The sequence below is a fragment of the Nycticebus coucang genome, chromosome 10 (assembly GCF_027406575.1).
Source record: "Nycticebus coucang isolate mNycCou1 chromosome 10, mNycCou1.pri, whole genome shotgun sequence".
Taxonomy (NCBI): domain Eukaryota; kingdom Metazoa; phylum Chordata; class Mammalia; order Primates; family Lorisidae; genus Nycticebus; species Nycticebus coucang.
In genome coordinates this window covers 35282016-35301883 of record NC_069789.1, presented here as the reverse complement: position 1 = coordinate 35301883, position 19868 = coordinate 35282016, and the positions used below count along the sequence as shown (strand labels likewise).

At 44.8% G+C, this 19868-nt stretch overlaps 1 protein-coding gene across 1 annotated transcript in view; it reads left to right on the top strand.

Annotated features, from left to right (window-relative positions):
* The first annotated feature begins 799 nt into the window (after positions 1–799).
* The window catches only part of CNIH3 (cornichon family AMPA receptor auxiliary protein 3), a 214557-nt gene continuing 195488 nt past the window's right edge, over positions 800–19868 (top strand). Inside the window, exon 1 of the mRNA XM_053605366.1 lies at positions 800–1049. Coding sequence (XP_053461341.1) covers positions 969–1049 — 81 coding nt within the window. The 5' untranslated portion in view covers positions 800–968. The remainder of the gene's footprint in view (positions 1050–19868) is intronic.

Genomic DNA, 19868 nt, shown 5'->3' with positions numbered 1-19868 from the left:
CCGCTGGGGAGGCGAGCTCGCCCGAGCCGGAGCCGAGGGTGGGGCGTCGGGAGGGAGGGGATCTCGGGCCGTGCCACTACAGTTCTCGCAGCGGCCGCAGCAGCAGGTGGAGCGAGCTCTCGTGGGAGCAGCTTTTGGCCCGAAACCCGCCGCTATAGCCATCTGAACCCGGGCTAACTCGCTGTGTTGGAGCCCGTGCTCTCCCCGGACCGAACCCCAGTTTCCTGGACACGAGTTACCGCGGCCGGCGGACGGGGGCCGCGGGTGGGGAGACGGGCTGGGTGCGCCTCGGAGCGCACAGCTACGCTGGAAGCCGCGTCTGCGGTGCAGGACCTGCGGGACCTACCTGGCCACCTAAAGACCTTTTCTCCTGGACAGGGTAGTGCTGCCTCTAGGATTTGGGAGAAGCTCTGAGTCCGCCCCGGCACCTGGCTCTACGCTCTCTGTTTGCACCCTGGTGGCGCGGGAGGGCCCTGAGCTGAGCGCTTGCCTCTTCTCTCTGGCTTAGTGGCGGAAAGCAGCGTCTTCCCGGGGATTCCGGGGACGGGACCTCCTCTCTCAGTCTTTCGTGGAGTCCTCGCATCCTCTCGGGGATTCGGGGGACGGAGTCCTCGCATCCGTCGCCGAGTTGGTTTCGAGGGGATCGGTGGTTGGCACTTACTGGCAAATATTTTCTGCTGATTCGGTCTTCTATTTGGGGACAGTTTCCGCCAACAGCATTCGGCGCATCTTTCTCTGCCTTCGCCGGAGGGCTCGGTCCGGGGTCGCCGGACCTTGAGGGAATCAGCCCCTGTTCGCTGACCCTTGAGCCTCTCTCCGCCAGCCGTGCGCCCTCCTGGCCACTGGCTTTGAGAGGAGTGCGCAGTCGTGGCTTCTTTTTGCCTCCCGCTTTCAGGGAGTGCGGTCCCAGGGAAAGGCGTTGGTCTCCCAGGGGCTTCTCTGTGTGTGGTGGGTGGGGTCCGCTGGCCATGGCCTTCACGTTCGCGGCTTTCTGTTACATGCTGTCTCTGGTCCTGTGCGCTGCGCTCATCTTCTTCGCCATCTGGCACGTGAGTAACCCGCAGCAGTTTCTGACTCTTTTCTTTCTTTCCAAATGCACCCTGTCCACTTCTTTCCGTGATTTCACCTCCCTTTCTCCACGTTGCTGGCGTAGATGACCTGGGAAGCTAGCTGCCGCACACCTGCAGGTTAGACCCTCAGACGCTCCCTTGTCCGGGGCAGGCGACAGGTCCCCGCATCTTGAGGCGAAGTGATGCCGGGAGTGCCTTCTCGTGCCCTGGCTGGAGGTGGAGGGACCGCTGTTGACTGGGAGGACACCCTCTCTAGGGTCCCCGGACCGCGGGGAGTGGCGGCTATGTCCCGGTCTACTCTTCTCCTCTCCCTCCTCCTCCTCTCTAGTGGGCTGGAGGCCAAGGAGGAGCCCCACCCTAGGTCCCAGCAGTTAGTCAAGTAACTATAACAACTAGACATTTAAATGTCAGCATCTGTGGTGGGTTGCATTTAGACCTAATTAGAGACAAAGTGGAAACGCGACTGGAGCACCTTGTAAGAGAAACTGTAGGGAGAGTCTGAACCCACAGAGAGGAGGGAAACCAGGTGGTGGGGATGGAAAGGAAGGCGAACGGAAGGCGAGGGAGAAAAAGCAGGAGGCAAGGGGATAATAAGAGAAAAGTCCTGCCGAGGGTGACCAGGGTTTCCTCCTTTGCCCTCCTGGTCGGAACATCTAACTCCTGAAGATGCTCTGCAGGTGTCAGACCTTGGCCAGGCCCCTGGCATCCCCAGGGGGTACAAGCTTTCTGCTGGCCTTCCAGGAGGTGGGCCAGGATGAGAGTAGTCCTGAGTCCCAATTCTTCAGCTGTGGTGTGGGAATAGAGGACCAAAGCTTCTGAATAGAAGTATTGAGCGAGAGCAACAGAGCTTACAGAGAAGCACTCTGACACTTCCCTGGAAGCCTGGTTTTGGTGAGCCTCAGAGAACTTGCACACAGTGCGGAATGACCCAGAATTAAGACCTGAAGAAAACTGCAGGATGGGTGAGATGCTGCTGTTTTGTGTAAGTGGTTTCCAGAATGAGAGAGTTTATCTTAAAATAGAACTAAGAAGCTAGAGCAGCCTCTGTTACATGATTCTCTGACAGGGAGGGGAAGGGGAGCCTGGTGAGGGAAGCTTTCTCAGCTTCCAGCTGGGCAACCTAGGAAAGAGGCTTGCTGGGCTTCCTTTCACATCTCTAAAGTGAGATGATTCCCCTATTTCTAAATCTGTGAATCAGTTGATTTAGGAATCTGAGAGTGAGAGAAACTATTCAGATACAGAAATTTGGGAGCTGATCAAAAATCTTTCTGTGCCCTGGAAGGGTACAACACTCTATCACTTCTAAATAGCAGGATTTTGCTCAGTCCCTCTCTCCTCCTTTGTCACAGAGCCTTCGAAGGGGCAAAATTCCGTTGCTTCTAAATAGCAAAATGAGACCCTGGAATGCTGGGTCTAATCTGTGGTAGAAAATTGAGCCTTAAAGTGTTGATAGTTTTTAGGAGAAAATGGAACTTTAATTTAGAATAAAATATGGTACAGACATATCATGCCCTAATAGTGAAACAGACCTCAGCTAGTGTGTTTTAAAGGAACTCTGTCTATGGATTTGGATTATTTACATTCTAAAAGGCTTACTACTCCATTTGTTCAGAAATGCTTCCTTTGCTATTTTTTCTGGTTTTGTCTTGCCCAAAAGCTCCATCCAATTCTATCAGGCTTGAAGTTCTCTAGTCCCTGAAGCAGAACAAGTAACCGGAAATAACAATTTTCTCTCTCTCAGGGCAAGATAATAAATAATTCAAGAATAGGTTAATGAAGTGAGTGGTTTGTGCAGCTTAATGTAAGAGATGTTTGAATGAAAAGTAGGAGTCCCAGTGATCCTGCATTAGCCTCTCTTTTCTAGGTTCCCAATGCTCACCCCTTATCTCCAGGTACCTGAATACAGTCCAGTCCGAAGTCGGGCTTGGTCCATATTACTTGTGGAAGTGGCAAGATTCTTGTTTCTAGGAATAAAATGAATTTATGTTCTTCCAACTCAAGACACAATAAGAATTCCCAAATCCCAACCCTCATTTCCTAGTTGTCTTCTCTCTTTCCCCATATCAAACAACTCAAACTCCATCATGTTGATTTGGTTCCTGAATATTGGAATCAGGGGAAATCAGAGACACACATAATTACAGGGTTCACTTTGTATCTGTGTATGTGTTGGTTATGTGGTGGTAATTATTTTAACCAAAATCCAGGCTTTGTGTTTAGAATGTTTGTCTTCCTTCCAGCTTTTTATATTTCTTATGTATTTCTTGATCTGAGAGCCATATTGATTGCACATCATACACTGACACCCCAAATAATGATTAGGCACTTACCAATATACAGCAGTTAAAACGTCTGCCACACAGCCATATCTTAAAATTCTGTAAGGTCTGAAGATGGCACATTGTTCTCATTTATGTACATAATCTACTTAGGGGTAACGATAGTACCTATTTTTGAGTGTCTGCTGTAGGCCAACCTCAGTTCTAGGCTCTTTACAGAGGACTGTCAGAGGTACTTCCTGTTGTTCACCTTCCCTTTCTTCCTAGAGCAGGGAAAGATGTGGCCTGTCATAAGTACATTTCTTTCCAGTGTTGTTTTTTACTTTGAAACTTTATCTGCATTTGTTTTCAGATGAAAATATTTGAAATTACTGATTTATTTTATATTAGCCACCATTTTCAGGTACATTTGTTATACTTGGAAGAAGCAGAATAAAACAGGGGTTTTTTTGTTTGTTTTGTGGGTTTGCATAACTTCAGGCACGGTAGCCCTTTAGTCCCCACAACTGACATTTTACAGATGAGAAAACTGGGGATCAGAGAAGTTACGAAACTTGCCTGAAGTTGCACAGCTGGTATGTATTGGAGCTGGGATTTTTGAGCTGGGGTCTCTCAGACTCTTAAGCCTAATCCCTTTCTCAAATTATAGTCACTGTCACTGGATTGTTAACTTTGATAATAGTTTCTACCCAAAGGAGTAGGTTTCTCTGCATAAATAGAGTTGGAAGTTTGGATTTGAGTAATAATAATTGCAGCAACAAGACTCAAACTATATATCCTTTTTTTAAAAGAAAAAATTCTGTTTTTGTTTTTAAATTAGGCTTTGCTTATAAAATGATACTGGATCTTTGCTTGAAATTTTAAAATACAATGATAGGATGAAACAAAATCACCACTAATCTCACCATTCAGAAAAGATTGGATGGACGTTTAGAAGGAAAAACGGTGTTCTAAAGAGTTTTGTATGCGAAGTCGTGTATTTCCAGCCACTGTTAGATGTTTACTCACAAGAGCTGTCTCAGCTCCAGCTTGACTGAGGCTGTTTGTGGACTGCCACATTTATATAAACACAGAGGAAGCCATTCTTTGCAAAGATTGAAAATTCATTATTGGTTATTTCAGGTTTTTATCTTTTGAAGTTTTTACGTCTAGAGTCACTGAATTTTGCAGTTTACAGATACAATTTAATTCTTATTAATCTCTAGAAAGACTCAGTGTCTCACCTCACCTTGAAATTTCTTTTTTTTATTTTTTTTATTATTTTTTTATTAAATCATAACTGTATACATTGATATGATCATGGGGCATCATACACTCGCTTCATAAACCATTTGACACATTTTTATCACAGTGGTTAACATAGCCTTTCTGGCGTTATCTCAGTTACTGTGACAAAACATTTACATTCTACATTTACCAAGTTTCGCAAATACCCCTGTAAGATGCACCACAGGTGTGATCCCACCGGTCCCCCTCCCTCTACCCACCCCCTCCCCCTTTCTCACTTCCCCCTATTGTTAAGTTGTAGCTGGGTTATAGCTTTCATGTGAGAGTCCCAAATTAGTTTCATAGTAGGGCTGTGTACATTGGGTACTTTTTCTTCCATTCTTGGGATACTTTACTAAGAAGAATATGTTCCAGCTCTATCCATGTAAACATGAAAGAGGTAAAGTCTCCATCTTTCTTGAAGGCTGCATAGTATTCCATGGTATACATATACCACAATTTATTAATCCATTCGTGGATCGATGGGCACTTGGGCTTTTTCCATGACTTAGCTATTATGAATTGGGCTGCAATAAACATTCTGGTACAAATATCTTTGTTATGTTGTGATTTTTGGTCTCCTGGGGATATGCCCAGCAGAGGAATTACAGGATTGAATGGCAGATCTATTTTTAGATCTCTGAGTGTTCTCCGTATATCTTTCCAAAAGGAATGTATTAATTTACATTCCCACCAGCAGTGCAGAAGTGTTCCCTTTTCTCCGCATCCACGCCAACATCTCTGGTCTTGAGATTTTGTGATATAGGCTAGTCTCATTGGAGTTAGATGATATCTCAAAGTAGTTTTGATTTGCATTTCTCTGATGATTAAAGATGATGAGCATTTTTTCATATGTCTGAAGGCCTTGCGCCTGTCTTCTTCAGAGAAGTTTCTCTTCAAATCCCTTGCCCAGCCTGCGATGGGATCCCTTGTTTTTTTCTTGCTGATGCGTTTGAGTTCTCTGTGGATTCTGGTTATTAAACCTTTGTCAGAGATATACCCTGCAAATATCTTCTCCCATTCTGAGGGCTGTCTGCTTGCTCTGCTTACTGTGTTCTTAGCTGTGCAGAAGCTTTTTAGTTTGATCAAGTCCCAGTAGTGTATTTTTGAAGCTGCTTCAATTGCCCGGGGGGTTCTCCTCATGAAAAACTCACCCAGACCAATTTCTTCAAGGGTTTTCCCTGCATTCTCCTCTAGTATTTTTATAGTTTCATGTTTTAAGTTTAAATCTTCAATCCAGTGAGAGTCTATCTTAGTTAATGGTGAAAGGTGTGGGTCCAATTTCAGTCTTCTGCAGGTTGCCAGCCAGTTCCCCAGCACCATTTGTTAAATAGGGAATCTTTTCCCCACTGAATGTTTTTAATTGGCTTGTCAAAAATCAAATAGCGGTAAGTAGCTGGATTCATCTCTTGGTTCTCTATTCTGTTCCAGATATCTACTTCTCTGTTTTTGTGCCAATACCATGCTGTTTTGATCACTATCGATTTGTAGTAAAGTCTGAGGTCTGGTAGTGTGATTCCTCCTGTTTTGTTTTTATTTCTGAGTAATGTCTTGGCTATTTGAGGTTTTTTCTGATTCCATATAAAACGAAGTAATGTTTTTTCAAGATCTTTAAAATATGACAGTGGAGCTTTAATAGGGAGTGCATTGAAATTATATATTGCTTTGGGTAGTATGGACATTTTGATAATGTTGATTCTTCCTAGCCATGAGCATGGTATGTTTTTTCCATTTGTTAACATTTTCAGCTATTTCTTTTCTTAGAGTTTCATAGTTCTCTTTATAGAGATCTTTCACGTCTTTTGTTAGGTAAATTCCCATATATTTCATCTTCTTTGGCACTACTGTGAATGGGATAGAGTCCTTAACTGCTTTTTCAATTTGACTGTTGTTGGTGTATATAAAGGCTACCGATTTATGAATGTTGATTTTGTAACCTGAGACGCTGCTGTATTCCTTGATCACTTCTAGGAGTTTTGTAGTAGAGTCCCTAGTGTTTTCCAGATACACAATCATATCATCTGCGAAGAGCGAGAGTTTGATCTCTTCTGACCCTATATGGATACCCTGGATCGCCTTTTCTTCCCTAATTGCGGTGGCTAAAACTTCCATTACAATGTTGAAAAGCAATGGAGACAATGGGCAGCCTTGTCTGGTTCCTGATCTGAGTGGAAATGATTCCAATTTAACTCCATTCAATATGATATTGGCTGTGGGTTTGCTGTAGATAGCCTCTATCAGTTTAAGAAAAGTCCCTTCTAGACCAATTTTCTTGAGTGTTCTGATCATGAAGGGATGCTGGATATTATCAAAAGCTTTTTCTGCATCAATTGAGAGAATCAGATGGTCTTTGTTTTTTAATTTGTTTATGTGCTGAATTACATTTATAGATTTACGTATATTGAACCAGCCTTGAGACCCTGGGATAAAACCAACTTGGTCATGATGTATAATTTGTTTGATGTGTTGTTGGATTCTGTTTGTTAGGATCTTGTTGAATAGTTTTGCATCTATATTCATTAGTGATATTGGTCTATAATTTTCTTTTCTTGTTGGGTCTTTTCCTGGTTTGGGGATCAGGGTGATGTTTGCTTCATAGAACGTGTTGGGTAGTCTTCCTTCTTTTTCTACATTTTGGAACAGGTTGAGTAATATAGGTACTAATTCCTCTTTAAAGGTTTGGTAGAATTCTGACGTGAAACCATCTGGTCCTGGGCTTTTCTTTTTAGGGAGGTTTTGTATAGTTGATGCTATTTCTGAACTTGATATGGGTCTGTTCAACATTTCCACTTGATTCTGGTTAAGTCTTGGAAGGTGGCGTGCTTCCAAGTATCGGTCTATTTCCTTCAGATTTTCATATTTCTGAGAATAAAGTTTCTTGTAATATTCATTAAGGATTTTTTGGATTTCTGATGAGTCTGTGGTTATTTCGTCTTTGTTGTTTCTGATTGATGATATTAGAGATTTTACTCTTTTTTTCCTGATTAGGTTGGCCAGAGGTTTATCTATTTTATTGACCTTTTCAAAAAACCAGCTTTTTGATTTATTGATCTGTTGTATTATTCTTTTGTTTTCAATTTCATTTAATTCTGCTCTAATTTTGGTTATTTCTTTTCTTCTACTGGGTTTGGGGTTGGAATGTTCTTCCTTTTCCAGTTGCGTGAGATGTCCCATTAAGTTGTTAACTTCCTCTCTTTCCGTTCTCTTGAGGAAGGCTTGCAGTGCTATAATTTTCCCTCTTAGAATTGCCTTTGCGGTGTCCCAGAGGTTCTGATAGTTTGTGTCTTCATTGTCGTTTTGTTCCAAAAAATTGGCGATTTCTTTCTTAATTTCATCTCTGACCCAGCTATCATTCAGCATAAGGTTATTTAACTTCCATGTTTTTGTATGGGTACGCAGATTCCTGTTGTTACTCAATTCAAGTTTTATTCCATGATGGTCCGAGAAGATGCATGGAATAATTTCTATTCCTTTAAATTTACTGAGGTTAGACTCGTGACCTAAAATGTGGTCAATTTTGGATTAAGTTCCGTGGGCTGACGAGAAGTATGTGTATTCAGTTTTGTTGGGATGAAATGTTCTGTAGATGTCTGCTAAATCTAAATATTGGATGGTTAGGTTTAAATTTAAGATTTCTTTGCTCAGCTTCTTTCTGGAGGATCGATCCAACACTGCCAAGGGAGTGTTGAAATCTCCGATGATTATGGAGCTGGAGGAAATCAAGTTACTCATGTCTGTTAGAGTTTCTCTTATACATTGAGGTGCATTCTGGTTGGGTGCATAGATATTAATAATTGAGATCTCATCATATTGAGTATTACCCTTAACAAATATGAAGTGACCATTCTTGTCCTTCCTTACTTTTGATGGTTTAAAGCCTACTGTATCTGCAAATAAAATTGCAACACCTGCTTTTTTCTGATTACCATTTGCCTGAAATATGGATGACCATCGTTTCACCCTGAGTCTGTATTTGTCTTTTAAGTTGAGATGTGACTCTTGTATGCAACAAATATCTGGCTTGAGTTTTTGTATCCAGTCAGCTAACCTATGCCTCTTTAGAGGACAGTTTAAGCCATTCACATTGATGGAGAGTATTGATAAGGTTGGTGGAATTTTGGGTATCGAGTTTTTCAAAGGTCCAGTGGACATTTTTAATCCTTTTGCCAGTGTGGAAGTTGGAGTTTGATCCGAAGTTTCTGAGTGAGTTTACTTTTGTGGTATAGGATTGGGTTGGTCATTGTGGAGGATAGGTCTGAGAACATCCTGAAGAGCTGGTTTACTTATGGCAAATTTTTTCAACATATGAATGTCGTTGAAGTATTTAATTTCTCCATCATAGATGAAACTCAGTTTAGCTGGATACAAGATCCTGGGTTGAAAGTTTTTTTGCTTTAGGAGATTAAAAGTTGATGACCAGCCTCTTCTGGCTTGAAAAGTTTCAGCAGAGAGATCTGCAGTTATTCTAATATTCTTACCTTTGTACGTTATAGTTTTCTTTCGCCGGGCTGCTTTGAGAATCTTCTCTTTCATGTTAACTTAATGAAGCTAATTATGATATGTCTGGGGAATGACTTATTGGGGTTGAATCGTGCTGGGGTTCTGAAGCTGTCTGCTATCTGAATTTCAGATTCTCTAGGCATGTCTGGAAAATTTTCTTTCATAATTTCATGCAGAAGGGCCTCTGTGTCCTCGGAGGCGACTTCATCGTTCTCAGAAATTCCTATAATCCTTATGTTGCTTTTTTTCGAATTATCTGAGAGTTCTCTGAGTGAGTGATCCGTTTTTGCTCTCCATTTCTCTTCCTCTTTGAGAGATTGGGAGCGTTCGAAGACTTTATCTTCAATGTCAGAAATCCTTTCTTCTGCTTGCTCCATTCTGTTACTGAGGGATTCTACTGTATTTTTAATATCTTTGAGGGCTGTAAGTTCTTGCTTCAGTGTGTCTAAGTCTTTGGTGGTTTTGTCTTTAAATTCGTTAAATTCTTGAGACTGTTTTTGAATTTCTCCTCGAATTCCTAATTCCATTTTATTAATCTTGTCTGCAATCCAAATTCTGAATTCGATTTCTGACATCTCAGCCAGTTGTTTATGAATGGGATCTTCAATCACATCTGCCATATCTGTTCTTGGGGGGTTGATCTATTCTGGTTATTCATGTTACCAGAGTTTTTCCGCTGATTCCGCCCCATGGTTATTTTAGTCCCTTTGGTTTTTCCCCTGGGGTTTTATCGAGGGCCCGTACAGTGTTGTGGCCTGAGAAACTGGGGCCCTTTCTGGTGTGGTGGAGCAAAGTGGTTCTGTCTTGCTTTCAGCTGATTTCTGTTCGATCCTATTGCAACTTGTACTCTGGCTTGAAGTCTCAGCTGTGTGGAAAAATCAGCCATTAAGTCACCCCGCCTGCCCACCTCTGGCCCCAGTGGGAAAAGGAGAATCAAACCTTCCTACAATCGCACACCCAGGGCACCACCTGAAAAGTCCTCAGTCTATTAGCCCAGTTCAAAAGGTCCAAATCACCTGTCTCAATCGGCACTTGTCTCGGGTGGGAGAGTTCAAGAGGTCTCTGGGAACTGGATCACAGGGGCCTGGTGACTCCTCTGACACGGCTCACCCCAGTGCAGCGTGGAGTCAGGAGGATCCACCCAGCAAACAGAGTAGTCTAGGAAGGTTGACGTCTCCTTCCCCACTTTGCCCCTCCGTCGGACCCAGTCACTGGTATCTCTGCAGATGGCTAACCCAGTTGCCTGCAGTGAACAGACACTCCAGGGGTTTGCACCTGCCTGAATCACAAGGAAATCTGCCAGGCCCCCGCAGACTGCCGCTATCTAGCAGGAGGAGATGGGGCCTGACATCTTTGAGTGTTTGATGCAGGTGATGGGAAGGAGGTGTTCACTCAGGCTTAGCCCTGTCCCTGATGGATGCTGGTAACAGAACAGAACAGAATAGACAACTTTGCGGGGTTCTGTCTCTGTTCCTGTCGAAGTCACCTACAGAAGACGGGCTGTTTTGAGTTCAAACGTCTTTGCTGCTGGAGATTTGCGTCCGAACACCTCTCTGGGTCGGCCCCACCCTGGAAGCTTCCCAGGTTTGTGAGCCGTGTCAGGAAATCCCCCGCTCACCGGTGGCCTCCTCTGGTTGCCCAGGGAGACAGGGGGTGTGGCCTCAGAATATCCAGAAGTGAGCGTTCTGCCGTCAAAGAAAAAACGGCTGTTGATCTACCTCCAGGGAACTGCTGCTCTGGTGTGGGCACTCAGGCGACCCTTTTCTCCTATGTCCCGCACCCCAGAGTCAGCACTGAGCGGCCGCAGTTTGTGCTGGGTCCACACCCCTCAAGAGATCCCCCAAGAATCAGAACTCTTGGGGGATGGGCCCCCAGACCCCGATTGGGAGTGTGTGGGGGGGAAGCTAGAGTTTCATTCAGTTTTACGCAACACTACGGCCCGGGGAGGGCTCCTGCACTGCACCGCAGGGAAGTGCCGCCAAGGCTTGATTTCCCCTCAGCAGAGTGCCCTCTCCTCGCTCACGTGTCCCAGAGTCAGCGCTGACCTGACGCAGCTCAGGCACTGTGCACTCCCCTTGAGAAATCACCCAGGATCCGAACTCCTGGGGGATAGGCCCTCAGACCCCGAGTGAGAGTAGGGGCTCTCAGCTCTCTGTGGGGAAGCTAGAGTCTTATTCAGTCTTGTGCCCCATAATGTTGCCCGGGGAGGGTTGCTGAACTGCACTGCTGGGATGTGCCGCCGAGGCGTGACTCCCCTTCAGCCCGGTGCCCTCTCCTCACTCGCGCGCCTCAGAGTCAATGCTGACCAGTCGCAACTCGGGGACTGTCCACTCCCCTTGAGAAATCACCCAAGGATCCGAACTCCTGGGGGACAGGCCTCCAGACCTCAGTGGGCAGGAGGGGAGCTCCGGGGATTCAGGGTTGCCGGCAAAGGATTCCCGAAGTTTTATTCAGTTTTATGCCTGGCAGGAGAACGCCACGGCACCCCAGTAGGGGAGGTAGGTCCAGTTTTTAGAAGGTCTCTCCCTGGAGTGTAGTGGGAGGGCCTTTAATTTCTGCCCGCTTGTTCAATTGTGGGGCTCTTGAGCCGGTCTCATGGGGGAGGGGGACTCCCGTCCGCTTGGTGGTGGATTTTGTACCTTTTGTTTGCATCCTTGTGATCACAGCTTGCCTCAGCGGTGTTGATGTGCGTTCTTCAACCTTCTCTCTTGGTGAGGCTGAAGTCCACCAGGATACTTACTAAATTCCTGTCACTTAACTCTCCTTCTGGATGGGAGCCTCTGTTGAAAGCTGGCTGCAGTCCGCCATCTTGTCTCCCTCCCTCTGAAATTTCTTTAGATTCATAGCAGTGTTTGCTATCAGAGGCTTTTAATGGACCCCCGGCAGATGATAACAGATGTGTTTATTGAGAGGCAGTTTTGCTGGGCAGAGTGTCTTTGATTCCTACTTTTTCTCTGAAACTCTCACCTAGTTTCAGCCTAGTAAACATTCTTTTTTCTCAAATTATTCATCTGTAAACAAATATGGGTTTATGTGAAATGGTAGAATGCTTTGAGTTGATGATAAATAGCCTGTTTTCTAAGTCCCGACTTTGGGCTACACAGATACGGTACTATGGTCTTTGCCATGCCTTCCTTGGCCTCTATATTTTGTTCTATTTGAGACATTCCAGGCCCTTCCTCCCTTATCATTCTTCCCTGTCCATCCTCTCCTGGCTAGAGTGGAAGGAAGCTCTTTGAAAGCAGGGACCTTTTCCACATTACTGTTGTTTCTGCAGAGCCTACAGTGGTAGCTGGCAGAACACGTTCTTGTTACCTCTGGCTTGACACGTTTCTGGTAACTCATGTCTGGTTTGGCTTCTGGTTGCTTCTTAGGGACTTTCTCTAGACATTTTGGATGCATGCATTTTTCCTGGTACCCTGACACTTTGAAACATTGGAAACTAATTGTTGTGAAGAAGATAGGCCATTCTCATGGGTTACAGGGCCCTTCTTGATGATAGAAGAGCTGGCTCTCCTGGAGAGGGACAGCTTAGGAAGAAGTGCTGGCTGTGCCTGGAGAGAGCGCCTTCGTGAAGGTGTGATGTTTGTGTTGACTTGTACCACCTGATCCTTGCTTGCATTGAGATGTTGGCTGACCATTTCCCTTAATTACTCCTGAAAAAAGAAGGCTTATGTCATCATCTATGTAAGTCACAAGAGAGAGGAGAGAAGGGTGCAGAATTCAGAAATCCCCTCAAACCAGCAGACACTGATCCTAAACCCATCTGCTTGGTGAGGTTTCAAGGCCTCTAGGGGGGTGAATGTTACAGAAGCACTCTATCAACCTGTCTTTGACTTTAAGGTCACTGAACAAACACCAAAATGCTGTGAAGCCTTTGCGAGGTAATTGGATCTTTTAGCACTGCTGGCCCTGAAGCCCTGCCTGCACCTGCCCTGTATCCAGCCCCGTTGGCTGCCTGGCCTCTTTTCCTTCTGTTTATTCACATGCTGTATGCTTTCTTCCCTGGACTGGTTTTCTTGTATGCACCTCCTTCCCAGTAAGTATGCGAACAGATTCCTCTGGTACCTTGCTCTCCCATACACATGCTATCTGGATGGTGTACCCACCACCCTTCACTGTCATCTATCTCCCTTGTGTCACTCCTCCAAGGACACCCTGAGGACTTGGCAGTTGGTTGCAGCCCCACCCTCAGGGTCCTGTATTGTCTTGGGTGCTCTTGGTTATCTGACCTCCCCATCCAGTGTTCATTGCCATCCCTACAGTCTCCCAGGCCCTGACCACACCCTGCTCCTGCCTTTCTGGTGTGAGCCCTGGTTCTCTCCCTCCCATAGTCTTCTGTTCCTTCTCTTGGCCCTTACTTTGACTGTAACTCTTCCTTTTTCTCTCAGTGAATCTCCCTCTGGATTCAATTCTTCTGTGCCATCAGACCCCATTGTCTGCCATTCACCTTTTCCTTTTTCTCTGAACTGCTGTGTTCAGTGTCCCCTGTCCTTCCCTGTGTGGATGCTTTGGTTTTCCAGGAACCCACCTGCTGCCACTTTAGATGCCTGAGAGCTCCTGTGGCCCAGATGAGTGCAGTTTGACCTCAGCTGCTCTTCAGTATTGCCAGTACCTCATCGCTGTGATCCGGGTCAGTTCCTTCAGTTGCCACAGTATTGTTTTAAATCTTTGTCATTTTCTCAGAGCTCCCACAAGCTTCCGAAATCCCACCATTACCTCCTCTGAGCAGATGACTTTCCCTGCTACTCACGGAGAAGGTACTGGTTATCAGATAGGGACATCTGAATGTCGTGTTGCTGTCCAGACTTCTGTGATTCTTTGATTCCAACTTTCTCTTTCTTTCCCAGACTCAGAAGAAGCACAGTCTCTCCCCTGTCTGAAGTTAATTCCTGCCCACCCATGCCCTGGGACATTGCTCTGTCATTTCTTCCCGCTTGCCTGTGTCTTTAGCCACAGCCTGTGGCAGGTACGCAGGCTGCATCCTCCTGTGGCAGGTATGCAGGCTGCAGTGCCACTGAACATGGAGACAAGCCCCAGAGCCCAGGTCCTAGATGTTGCTGGATCTCTTTCATTGCAGACAGGCTTTGCCTCCCTGCATCCTGCCTCCCATTCCCTCTTTATATGTTTAGATTAGACACACAAACCAAGGAGACTAACAAAACAAAGCCCTCTGCATTCACCACCCAGAATTGGCAACTGCATTTTGCCTATTTTCCTAACACCCTCATGTCTTCTCCTGCCCCTGCCTTGTCTTTCCAGACCCCTGCCTTCTCAGGCTGGAAAAGGGCTCCGGTGGTGTCCTGCTGGGCAGTCTCTGGACACCATATATTGCTTATCTTAACCTCTCTGACTTTGACCCTTGTCCATGTCTCCCTGTGTTTTCTGGGACCCTGATCATTTCTCCTCCCTCTTCTCCGTGGGTTCTTTTCTCTGTTCCCCATCTCAGCTCAGCAGGTTCTCTGGGCTTCACGAAAAGTCTGTGGTTTTTAGTGAGTCCCTGGCATTAGGGGTTCGGGGTTATCAGGCTTTAGCTACCCTTTTTTTCCCTCACTATACTTCCCTCCTCTTGTCTTTCCCCATTACTTTTGACCTCCTTTTATTTCTTCTTCTTTGCATATAGCTCAGATCTGTGGAGGTTGCACAATATTACTTAGCCCATTTGGTGGGCCCCAGTGATGGGAAGTAAGCTGACCCCACCCACTGGTATCTTAAGGCACCCATTTTTGATTATGTGTCACTGTGAAATATACCTTTCTTGCATTCTCTGACCACCAGGTGTGTATAGTCTTCCTGTGCCTTAGATAAGGGAGGTATTAATTTTCAGACTGCCATGCTTACCATTCACATTGAATCTGAGTTGCCTCCTCTTCTAGTAGCTGAGAGATCCCTAAGGGAGAAAAGCTGAACTATATTAATACAGAGAAAAGGAATTCAGTCAGTCCTGCTACAAATAGCCAGGTTATATGCACGAGTGACAGACACAGATCTATAGGATGGGAGGTGGTCACTCTTTGGGATCATTTATAGTCAGAGTGTCTGCATCTTAACACAGCTAACTGAGACTTGGCTGCACTTCTTAATGGCACTTGGAATCTGATTAACTACCACGAAGGTCACTGAAAACTCTAAGTGTCCAATTAAATCCTGAATTAGTCTCTGAATACCAATCCAGGGCTTAATGATCGGGCTGGCAAGTATTTCTTATTTGGCATAGAAAGAGGGGTAAATGTGAGACATTTTTATGTACACTAAAATAAAGGCCAAAAATGAAACTAAAGGCCAAAGATGAAACTAGGCTGATAGACTATAATGGGACCACCAACATGTCTGTGTGTACAGTGTCCTAGGCACTAAAAGACTTGGTTAGGATAATCCCTGCTTCTGGGATTATCCCTGCTTCTGGGGCCTGAAGACTTGAGATCTCCTGGGGTCAAGATGCATACTGCCTTTGGGATGGCATCCTAACCCCCAGTTTGGTGTTGGAGACCTATTACAATGGGGCATCTACTTACGTTTCCAGGGGGTCTCCCATGATTCTTCTTCATATGGCCCCAACTCCACAGGCAGACTCTATATTGCCCCTTAGATGTTTGCTTATTCCTCTCTCAAGAAGAAAAGGCTTCTTTCTTCTTGGATCTAAGTTCCCCACATTCATTCATGTCTAGCTCAAGTCTCACCATTATCAACCCTGTTCCCTCCAACCTATCCTAAATTCCTGCAACATGACAAACCCATGCATGTGGCCCATTTGCCTTTGTCTACATGTGACCTTGGGTTCTTACACACTTTCGGTGTGCCCATGCCTGGGCTCTCCAAGTGAAGTAGGTACAGGTCCTTTGTGCCCAATTTATGCATTCACAGGGCTTAGTAGGACACAGTGAATGCATGTTGGAGTGTGTGACTATTGATTGGTGGCTCTTAACCACAACTGGAGTAAAAGCCACCTTTGGCAACCTCTTTTGGCTTGTAAACCCAGAAACTTGTGGATCTCATCCCTTTGAAGAAAAGAGGGAGCTTGTGCCTTTGGGGATAGTGGTGGCTGGCTGTGGGAGCTGTGCCCAGCAGGCCCCTATGGGTGGGCTGTCTGGCAGTGTGCTGTGGGTGCTGTGTACACTGGCAGACCCCTGGGCACTGAGGATGGCTGCTACCATCTATTCTGTGAGTTGAAGGGAAGTCAGGGCAGCACAATCTCTGGGACACACTAGTCTGTCTGACAGCGAGACTCTGAGGCCTGGAGTGTCATTGCCAAGAGGAATGGCTTTTTTCTCTAGGGGCTCCCAGTCATCTGCTGCTGCCACCATAGGCCTTGGCACTCCTGCCTGGGATGGGCCTCTGCGAATACCACCTAACTCTTGGGGGCCATTGTCTTGAACAATTGAATGATTCAGGTAAAGGATTGATAAGGGGCTTGGTTACCTGCAGGCATGGAGAGAACAGGGGTGTCTGTTTTATCTCTGCCTCCAGAACTTTAGTATAGACACTAATTGTGCATTGAATTAGACCAGGTATTTTTATCCAGCCTCCATCATTTAATTAGTATCTAGGCCATCTTGTCAAGTTACAAGTTATTGTGATAAAATATATGTAACATAACATGACATTTACTTTATTTATTTTTTTTAAAGACATAGTGTCTCTCTCTGACACCTAGGCTGGAGTACAGTGGTATGAACATGGCTTTCTACATCTTTAAACTCGTAGGCTCAGATAATCCTCCTGTCTCAGCCTCCTGAGTAGTTGGGACTACAGATGTACTCCACTGCGCCTGGCTAATTTTTAAACTGGGAGAGATGAAGTCTTGTAGAGATTGGGTCTTACTGCCCAGGCTTGTCTCAAACTCCTGGCCTTAAGTGATCCTCACACCTCGGCCTCCCAGAGTGCTGGGATAACCAGGTATGAGCCATAGTTCCCTGCTGTCATTTACTATTTTTAATGGTTTTATATAGTGTACAGTTGTAGCATTAAGCACTTTCACATTGTTGTGCAACCATCACCACCATCCATCTCCAGAACTTTTTCATCTTTACCCATTCCACAATAACTCCCATTGTTCTTTCCCCACCATCCCTGGCAACCACCAGTCTACTTTCTGTCTCTATGAATTTGCTCATTCTCTGTATCTTAGAGAAGAGGAATCATGATACACATCCTTCTGTATCTTGCTTATTTCACTTAGCATAACATCTTCAAGGTTCATCCATGTATCATGTGTCAGAATGTCCCTCCTTTGCATGACTAACACTCCACCATATATAATACACTTCGTTTTATTAATCCATGCATCTGTTGACGAACACTGGACTGCTTCCACCTTTGATTATTGTGAGTAATGCTGCAGTGAATAACAAAGCTCTTCCAGTCTCTGTTGCACTTCTCTGATGTTCCAGGAACAGGAATTGCTGGATCCACTGTGTTTAATTTTCTATGGTCCCTCTATTCTTACAAGGAGAAGTTCTTTTGGTCCTCAGTCTTTCCTGTACCAACTCTGTTGTTTCTGGACTCTCTGGCCCCTGGCAATTGCCACCTCCTGCCTCCTTCAAGATGGATCAGCAGCATCATCCTAGGTTTATGCATATGCTTAAGTATCTGCTCTGTTTTATTTACATTACTTGGAACATTCGTGTCCTTTAAGTGAACAAAATAGTTATAAAATCTGTATTCAATTCTTAGCATTAAGTTTTAGTTGTCAGAAATGACAAAGGGTACCAGAGATTTTATTAAAGACAACTCTTGGAGTTTTCCTTGTGCTCATAGCCATTTCTTCCAGGAAATTCCATCAGGAAAAAATTAGTTTTTTTTCATGGTCTTGGGGCTGAGAGTGTGTGTTAGAACTGAGGGGCTGTTTTGGGTGTGTTAGAACTGAGAAATGCACCTGCTATTAGGAACACTGGGCATCCTGCCAAAAATTTTTTTTTGTTGTTTTCATTAAAATCTCATTTGCATGTCTGCTCTCAAATCAGTGCAAAGGCCTAGCACTGGATTGGTGTGGAGGATGGGGGATGAGGACCAGGCAGCTTTACCCAAGTCTCACGCTTTGATCTTTGGCTATAATCTGGGGACTCCTACAGGGATGGAAATGAAGCAGGACAATTTGGGGATGATTTCATTTTCTAGTTTATTTATTTATTTATTTTTATTGTTGGGGATTCATTGAGGGTACAAGAAACCACGTTACACTGATTGCATTTATTAGGTAAAGTCCCTCTTTTCATTTTCTAGTTTATTTAACCTGCCTTGAGTCACAAGAGTGGTTTAAAAAAATGTAGATTTTCAGCTCAGCAACTGTAGCTCAGCAGCTAAGGTGCCAGCTACATGCACTGGAATGGGCAAATTCAAATCTGCCCGGGCCTACTAAACAACAATGACAACTATAACCAAAAAATAGCCAGGTGTTATGGCAGGTGCCTGTAGTCCCAGCTACTTGGGAGGCTGAGGCAAGAGAATCACTTAAGCCCAAGAGTTTGAGGTCTGTGAGCTGTGATGCCATGGCACTCTTCCCAGGGCAACAGCTTGAGACTCTGTCTCAAAAACAAACAAACAAAAAAAAAATGCAGATTTGTGAAAGTAATTTTTCTCTTTCTACCTTTTGTTTATCCACTCATCTGTTCATCAGTATACTGGGTTGCTTTTGCCTCTCTCTCTCTCACACACACACACATGCAAATAGGTGTGCCAATTACCACCATCACAAAAATATTCTATAGCAATGCAAATCCCACATGTACCTGGCCATATATTTTATTGGGATAGAACCACTTTTTCCCTCCTGATAAGGGTCAGTGTGGGAGGTGGGGAATACTTATGTGCCCCTTTGCAGTTAACTTTTTAACTGAATGCCTTAGTGGGAACAATTAACTGCACACATAGACTCAGTATTGTGTGTTTCTCACCACCCAGAGGCTTGTGGCCAAATGCTCCCAACTCTGTTTTTGTGGTCCTCTTGTGAGTGTAATTAACACCCCAAACTACCCTTTGATGAGTGAGGTGGGTGGTTTCAGTCCTTGGGGGTACTGTCTGGCCAGAATGGAGCTGTAACTTCTGATCCTTTGTAGTGTCTGTAAAAATTGTAGGTGCATGCTTAGGACACTGGTCTGAGTGACCCAGCAATTACCTTTTTTTGGACCCCTTTTCTCCTCACAAGAGAGAAACTAGCAGGCCAGACTACCCAGAATCCACCTACTTTCTTCCCTCGCCATCCATTCATCTTCTTAGCTTTTGGCTTCCCATTTACGTGGCTTCCTTTCTGTGGCCATATAATAGCACTTAGAACTCAGCTCCCCATCTTGGCTCAGCAGGTCCTCAGGGCATCAGGAAAATTCTGTCATTTTTAGTGAGTCCCTGGCATTAGGAGTTAGGGGTTATCAGGCTTTGGCTACTTCCCCCCCCCCTTTTTTATTAAATCATAGCTGTGTATATTAGTGCAATCAAGGGGTACAATGTGCTGGTTTCATATACAATCTGAAATATTTTAATCAAACTGTTTAATATAGCCTTCATGGCATTTTCTTAGTTATTGTATATAGACATTTATATCCTGCATTTAGTAAGTTTCGCCTGTACTCATTCTAAGATGCACTGTAGGTATGACCCCACCAATTACCCTCCCTCCACCTCCATCCCACCCTCTCCTGCCCTCCCTTGGCCCTTTCACCATATTATTGTGCTATAGTTGGGTTATAGCCTTCATATGAAAGCTATAAATTAGCTTCATAGTAGGGCTGAGTACATTGGATACTTTTTCTTCCATTCT